The sequence below is a fragment of the Oncorhynchus keta genome, chromosome 11 (genome assembly GCF_023373465.1).
Source record: "Oncorhynchus keta strain PuntledgeMale-10-30-2019 chromosome 11, Oket_V2, whole genome shotgun sequence".
NCBI lineage: Eukaryota > Metazoa > Chordata > Actinopteri > Salmoniformes > Salmonidae > Oncorhynchus > Oncorhynchus keta.
Window position 1 is genome coordinate 46,886,591 of NC_068431.1, and position 7,929 is coordinate 46,894,519.

Below are 7,929 nucleotides of genomic sequence, written 5' to 3' on the forward strand. Positions count from 1 at the left end.
CGTGTTGAAAGTCCTGCCTCTCCCATCTCCTCATTGGCTATACCCACATGGGGGATTGAAAGACAAACTGTTTTGCCGGGAGTCGTGGTAATACTATGAAAGTTTAGATACAATCACCATATGACTTCAATGATGAAAAAGCATGGAAGGAGGAGAGATGAATAGAAATGATTCGGTTGGCCGATTTATGTGTGAATTAATTTGTCGGAGTAGAGGACCTTGTGCAGTTCAAGTAAAATAACAACTCAATGTTTATATCCCAGGACAAATTAGCTAGCAACAGCAAGCTAGCTAAATAGGACAAATTAGCTAGCAAGTGCAAGCTAATTAGCTAAATTGCCATACATGTTTAATGCTTTTCAAACTGTCCCCAAATTAATGTCACTGGTTCAGAGTTTGTTTTGATATTTAACCTGTGTGTCGTGATCGTGTTTGGTGTAGGGGGACAAAATAAATGTATGCACGATGGCGCACTCGCGCAGCTGGTTTGGGTTCCGTGTTAGCCCTTGGCATCACAGACATGGCATCGCGAGCAGTGTGTGTGCAATAATTGAAAAATATGGATTTATACATTTATTTTGCGATGCTCGCGCACGCGACGTGTCCGGTCTGGTCAGCTCATGACCGCTGCCCGAGTGGCAGGGATTGGATTTATCATTGTTGGAAGGGAGTAAGATTTATCATTGTTCTTCTACTTTTCCTGGCTGTCCAAGTACCCAGATGTTGTGAGCAGTATTGAATATGAATTTAGAAACTAGATTTAGAAACTGAATTTGAAAACTATATTTGAAAACTGTATGTGAATGGATCTGAGAAATTATAAAACTTTGGTCAACTTGAAATAATAGTTTGTAAACTTGATACCCAGAAAATGACTGTGATATCTACCATATTGAAACTGAATATATAAATATTGAATTTGAATATTGAATTAAAATATAATTTTTCATCTGAATGCAATATTCATTCAATTCAGTTTCAAGTTCAATTTAGGAATTTAATGGTTACATTTCTGCGTTACAAATTCAAAAATATTCCATTCAAATTCAATATCCTAATCCCCAAGGAGTCTGAGTACAAAAATCGGTTAATCACCTAACTGAGGATCTTAATTTACCTTTGCGTAATACCCTAGATGCAGTCGATCCCCTAAGAACAAAAAATATTTGTCACAAAACATTTGCTTCCTGGTATACAGAAAATACCGAGCCCTGAAGCAAGCTTCCAGAAAATTGGAAAGGAAATGGCGCGCCACCAAACTGGATGTCTTCCGACTAGCTTGTAAGACTGGACTGTGCAATATCGAAGAGCCCTCACTGCTGCTCGATCATCCTATGTTTCCAACCTAATTGAGGAGAATAAGAACAATCCTAAATTAATTTTTGATACTGTCGCAAAGCTAACTAAAAAGCAGCATTCAACAAAAGAGGTTAGCTTTCACTTCAGCAGTGATAAATTCATTAACTTCTTCGATGAAAAGATCACGATCATTACGGACTCCACTTTGAATCTGCGTATTTCTCCAAAGCTCAGTTGTCCTGATCTGCACAGAACTCCCAGAACCTGGATCAATGGAGACACTCAAGTTTTTAAAATCCTGTATCTCTTTACACATTCATGAAAGTAGTCATGGCCTCTAAACCGTCATACTGGACCCTATTCCAACTAAACTACAGAAAGAGATAATTCCTGTGCTTGGCCCTCCTATGTTGAACATAATAACACATCCAACGGATGTGTACCAAACTCACTAAAAGTATCAGTAATAAAGCCTTTCTTGAAAAAGCCAAACCTTGACCTGGAAAATGTAAAACGCTATCGGCCTATTCAAATCTCCCATTGCTCTCAAAATGTTTTGAACAAGCTGTTGTGCAGCAACTCACTGCCTTCCTGAAGACAAATAATGTATATACGAAATGCTTCAGTCTGGTTTTAGACCGCATCATAGCACCGAGACTGCACTCGTGAAGGTGGTCAATTACCTTTTAATGTCGCCAGACCAAGGCTCTGCACCTTAATGCTGCTATTGACACCATCGATCACCACATTATTTTGGAGAGATTTAGAAACCTTAAGTGATCTACACGGACATGTTCTTGCCTCTGTCTGAAAGATATCAGTTTGTCACTGTGGATGGTTTGTCCCCTGACAAATCAATGGTAAGTTTCAGCATTCCTCAAGGTTCCGTTTTAGGACCACTATTGTTTTCGCTATTTATCTACCTCTTGGTGAGTTCATTCGGAAACACAATGTCAACTTTCACTGCTATGCGGACGACACACAGCTGCACATTTCGATGAAACATGGTGAAACCCCAAAATTGTCTACCCTGGAAGCCTGTGTTTCAGACATGAGGAAGTGGATGGCGGCAAATGTTTTGCTTTTAAACTCGGACAAAACAGAGATGCTAGTTCTAGGTCCCAAGAAACAAAGAGATCTGCTGTTGGACAATAATCTTGATGATTGTACAGTTGTCTCAACTGACATTTACTCTTGAGGTACTGACCTGTTGCACCCTCTACAACCACTGTGATTATTATTTGACCCTGCTGGTCATCTATGAATGTTTGAACATCTTAAAGAACAATCTGGCCTTAATGGCCATGTACTCTTATAATCTCCACCAGGCAAAGTCAGAAGATGACTGGTCACCCCCATAGTCTGGTTCCTCTCCACCCGGCACAGCCAGAAGATGACTGGCCACCCCATAGCCTGGGTCCTCTCTAGGTTTTTTCCTAGGTTTCTGCCTCTCTAGGGAGTTTTTCCAAGCCACAGTGCTTCTACATCCACATTGTTTGCTGTTTGGGGTTTTAGGCTGGGTTTCTGTATAGCACTTTGTGACATCTGCTGATGTAAAAAGGGCTTTATAAATACATTTGATTCATTGGCTGATTGATTGAGTGTCCACATACGTTTGACCATATAGTGTATTTCCTGAGCTTTCTTATATCTCCTAGATATAGGACAGACACTTCGAAGCCTTATTCTTTATAATATATTTTTTTACTGTCTTTTTTAACATTCATGAATGTGTTATTCAATGCCTTTCTATGGGCTTGAGTAGTAAAGGCTGAATTCAATGTTTTATATAGATAATTTTTTAATACCTAAAGGAGTCCTAAAATTCAAGGTGATGTTGCCCTCCAAATGGATAACTTGAAATAACATGATATAGGTAGCTAAATAATTGAAAGAAAAACATGTTTATTTATGAGCCTGAGTATTTGTGAAATAGGCCTCATGTGAAATCATTGTCAAAAGCGCGAGAGGTACTTTTGCATGTAGGTCTAGATTATTTATGGACTGATCATATAGAAATATCAAAACAGTCTTATAACAACTCCAAAGCAATTGCATGTGGCGCATGAGGAACCACGGACTCACTGCATTGTTCTATTATCAAGACATCTGCTGGTAACTCGTAACTGGTTACGAGAGATCATGTGGTCTCCTAAATATCTGTTTAACTTGGTAGGAAGAGTAGGAATAAAATGTCTCTATTCTCGGCCCTAGATAGCCACCCCTGAGTCAACCTCTATCGTAGCCTCCCCTCAGTCCTCTCATAGTGTTTCCTCTGTGGCCTGGGTGATCCTGGCATCTGCTTTTCTCCGAGCCCTGTGCCTCCAGAGCAGGACAGCCAGTGAGAGGAGCAACAGGAGCCCCAGGGCCCCTCCGATCAGCCCAGCTTTGAGGGCCACACTGCTGTCCCCAGGGGGCTCGTACATCGTACAGGACCCCTCCTGACGCTCACTGACTCCTGCATAATTCACCGCCACCACACACACCTCTGCCCCCTGCCCCATCCCCATCACAGTACCACTCCTCTGGTCTACACCAAACAGCAAGGGCTCCAGCGCACCCACCACCACCTCATAATGGGTCACGAAAGAAAAGGGTGCACACCACTGAACCACAACTCCTGAGCCGTCCATAGACAGTCTCTTCAGGTAGGGGGCCTCTGGGGCCGCATGGGGCCCACTCACCCCCGGACACAGGCAGCCGCTGGAGGATGCCAGCTGGGCACAGGGAGGCTGTAGCTCCCGGCAGGGGTCATAGTCACAGGGTTGAGGATTGGTGCCCTGTGAGGGGGCAAGTGGGGGGTGACTGGGTGGATCAGTAAACATATCGTAGTAGTCATCTGAGTGGAGCTGCAACAGGTCGTACATGTCTCCGTTTGGCCTCAGAGGCAGGGTGGCTGTGTGGTTGGTCCATGAGACGTCAGAAGGTGCGGCAAAGGAGGAGGAGCCATTAAGAAGGGCCAGTAAGAGGATTATCAGTAGAGGTGGACAATCCTTATTGGCGGACATGGTATCTGAAGATGATAGAAAATAACACTCCATTAGAGAGGGTTTGACAAAGGATCTGCTTATGAAAGGTATTCAGATGGAGACACACATTTGTATGTATATCTGTACAGTACCAGTAAACAGTTTGGACACACCTACTCATTCAAGGGTTTTCTTTATTTTTAAAAATGTTCTACATTGCAGAATAATAATGAAGACATCAAAACTATAAAATAACACATATGGAATCATGTAGTTACCAAAAAAGTGTTAAACAAATCAAAATACATTTAATATTTTTCAAAGTAGCCACCCTTTGCCTTGATAACAGCTTTGCACACTCTAGCCATTCTCTCAACCAGCTTCACATGGAATGCTTTTCCAACAGTATTGAAGGAGTTCCCACATACAGTTGAAGTCGGAAGTTTACATACACCTTAGCCAAACACATTTAAACTCTGTTTTTCACAATTCCCGACATTTAATCCTAGTAAAAATTCCCTGTCTTAAGTCAGTTAGGATCATCACTTCATTTTAAGAATGTGAAATGTCAGAATAATAGCAGAGACTGATTTCTTTCAGCTTTTATTTCTTTCATCACATTCCCAGTGGGTCAGAAGTTTACATACACTCAATTAGTATTTGGTAGAATTACCTTTAAAATATTTAACTTGTGTCAAACGTTTCTGGTAGCCATCCACAAGCTTCCCACAATAAGTTGGGTGAATTTTGGCCCTTTCCTCCTGATAGTGCTGGTGTAACTGAGTCAGGTTTGTAGGCCTGACTCAGGGCTTTGTGATGGCCACTCAAATATCTTGACTTTGTTGTCCTTAAGCCATTTTCCACAACTTTGGAAGTATGCTTGGGTTCATTGTCCATTTGGAACACTCCTTTGCGACCAAGCTTTAACTTCCTGACTGATGTCTTGAGATGTTGCTTCAATATAATTGACATAATTTTCCTCCATCATGATGCCATCTATTTTGTGAAGTGCATCAGTCCCTCCTGCAGCAAAGCACCCCCACAACATGATGCTGCCACCCCCGTGCTTCACGGTTGGGATGGTGTTCTTTGGCTTGCAAGCCTCCCCATTTTTCCTCCAAACATAATGATGGTCATTATGGCCAAACAGTTCTATTTTTGTTTCAACAGACCAGAGGACATTTCTCAAATATACGATCTTTGTCCCCATGTACAATTGCAAACCCGTAGTCTGGCTTTTTATGGCGGTTCTGGAGCAGTGGCTTCTTCCTTGCTGAGCGGCCTTTCAGGTTATGTCGATGTAGGACTCGTTTTACTGTGGCTATTGATACTTTTGTACCTGTTTCCTCCAGCATCTTCACAAGGTCCTTTGCTGTTGTTCTGGGATTGATTTGCACTTTTCGCACCAAAGTACGTTCATCTTTAGGAGACAGAACACGTCTACTTCCTGAGCAGTATGACGGCTCCGTGGTCCCATGGTGTTTATACTTGCGTATAAATGCTCATGTTTCTTGGCCCAAGCAAGTCTCTTCTTCTTACTGGTGTCCTTTAGCAGTGGTTTCTTTGCAGCAATTCGACCACGAAGGCCTGATTCACATAGTCTCCTCTAAACAGTTGATGTTGAGACGTGTCTGTTTACTTGAACTCTGTGAAGCATTTATTCGTGCTGCAATTTCTGGTAACTCTAATGAATATGTTCTCTGCTGCAGAGGTAACTCTGGGTCTTTCAGTTTCGTCATAGAGCTTTATTTTTTTTGTGACTGCACTTAAAGAAACTTTCAAAGTTCTTAACATTTTCCGGATTGACTGACTTTCATCTCTTAAAGTAATGAGAGACAGTCGTTTCTCTGTTCTTGCAAAATATGGACTTGGTCTTTCTTTCAAACAGGGCTCTGTTCTGTATACCACCCCATACCTTGACACAACACAACTGATTGGCTCAAATGCATTAAGAAGGAAAGAAATTCCACAAAATGTACTTTTAACAAGGCACACCTGTTAATTGAAATACATTCCAGGTGACTACCTCATGAAGCTGGTTGAGAGCTGTAATCAAGGCAAAGGGTGACTACTTTGGATAATCTCAAATCTAAAATATATTTTGATTTGTTTAACACTTTCTGGGTTACTACATGATTCCATATGTGTTATTTCATAGTTTTGATGCCTTCACTATTATTCTACAATGTAGAAAATAGTAAAAAATGAAGAAAAATCCCATGAATGAGTAGGTGTCCAGACTTTTGTCTGGTTCTGTATATATTCCAAATGTGTTGTTATTCTTACATTTGTGAATAATGCTTGATTTCATGTGCTGTATGGGATATCGCACGTGATAATTTTTTCCCCTCAACCCTTTTTATAAATCAGACCAGCGTAGATTCACACAGGGCGGTTGGTAGCCTAGCAGTTAAGAGAGTTGGGCAAGTTACCAAAAGGTAGCTGGTTCGAATCCCCAAGCCGGCAAGTTGCAAAATCTGTCTGTGCCCTTGAGCAAGGCACTTAACCCTAATTCTTCTAGATAAGATTGTCTGCTACAATGTGGAAGTGGTTACTGGCACCACCATCATTTGGGATTTAAAATGCTAATCTGAAACCCAAAGCTTTGTAATGTAAAAAAAACAGACCCAATCCCACAATGAATCCCCAGCCTCCATGAATGTAGAAATTGTAACATCAAGTTTTATGTTATTCATGATGCTTTAGTTTAATATTCATCATACAGTATGACCATACTGTACAAAAGTTCTGCACACACAGTTACCCTTTTATGTTGAACATTTTGGGAATATTAAGAAGCACTGAGGAATACATCTGCACAGTGGGTTCGAGCCAGGCTTTTACACATCTAGCACACAGAACAGCCCTGTCAGCTGCTCCCACTTACAGCAGAGCTGCCAGTGCAATCTCCCCATGATTCTATACAAATATATCTACCTGACAGATTCCCTAAATAAACAAGTATGGATTAATAAACATACTAATCTAACAGCAAGCAGCACACACCAAACAACCATAGGTATGGTTCAGTAGAACTACACTAACAGTGAGAGCGAGACAACCCGACCCAACCCAACCCAACTGTATGCCAGTAGTTACAGAGTTAGATGTGTGTCAATAGACTTCAAAACATTGTAGAAATGTTTTCTTTAGTAATTCACATAGAATAAGGACTAGACAATAATTGTAGATTGATTCATATTCATAAAAATATCAATTCACCTGATTTTTCGATAGTCCTTTATTGCTTTCGAAAATCTTGCCACCAATGTTTCTTCGCTCTCTTTCTGTCCATTCACTCTCTCCCCCTCTCTCTGGCCCTCGTTTTATACATTCTTCCTAACTCCACAACAATCACCTCCTTCTTTTCTCCCTCCCCCATCCACCCTTCCCTGCTTTCTCTACCCCCCTCGCTATTATCCCTCTCTTCCCGCTGCACCTCTCTCTCTGTTCCATGGGGGTTTGGCAATATGTGTGTGTGTGTGTGTGTGTGTGCCTCTCGCTTGCTGCCCCTGTATGTGAGGTAACTGCCAGATTAACTCCTATTACATTCCATTGGCATGTGCAGTTTTTTTTCAGAGCAGTCCCTGTTCATTAATAGTGCTCTTTCTGCCTGTCAGGGCTGGAGCACAGTGAATGGTTGGGGGTGATTCTGTCTGCT

At 41.5% G+C, this 7,929-nt stretch overlaps 1 protein-coding gene across 1 annotated transcript; it reads right to left on the reverse strand.

Moving 5' to 3' along the window:
• Nucleotides 1-3,184: 3,184 nt before the first annotated feature.
• Nucleotides 3,185-7,649, reverse strand: LOC118390398 (LRRN4 C-terminal-like protein). The gene is made up of 2 exons (XM_035780915.1): nucleotides 7,491-7,649; nucleotides 3,185-4,312 (listed from the first exon to the last, which is right to left on the reverse strand). The coding sequence occupies exon 2, from the start codon at nucleotides 4,305-4,307 to the stop codon at nucleotides 3,561-3,563; it is 747 nt and encodes a 248-aa protein (XP_035636808.1). The 5' UTR covers nucleotides 4,308-4,312; nucleotides 7,491-7,649; the 3' UTR covers nucleotides 3,185-3,560.
• Between the last annotated feature and the right edge of the window lie 280 nt (nucleotides 7,650-7,929).

Excerpts from the sequence above, each read along its gene's own strand:
- LOC118390398 (XM_035780915.1), bottom strand. The coding sequence starts at position 4,307 with ATGTCCGCCAATAAGGATTGTCCACCTCTACTGATAATCCTCTTACTG.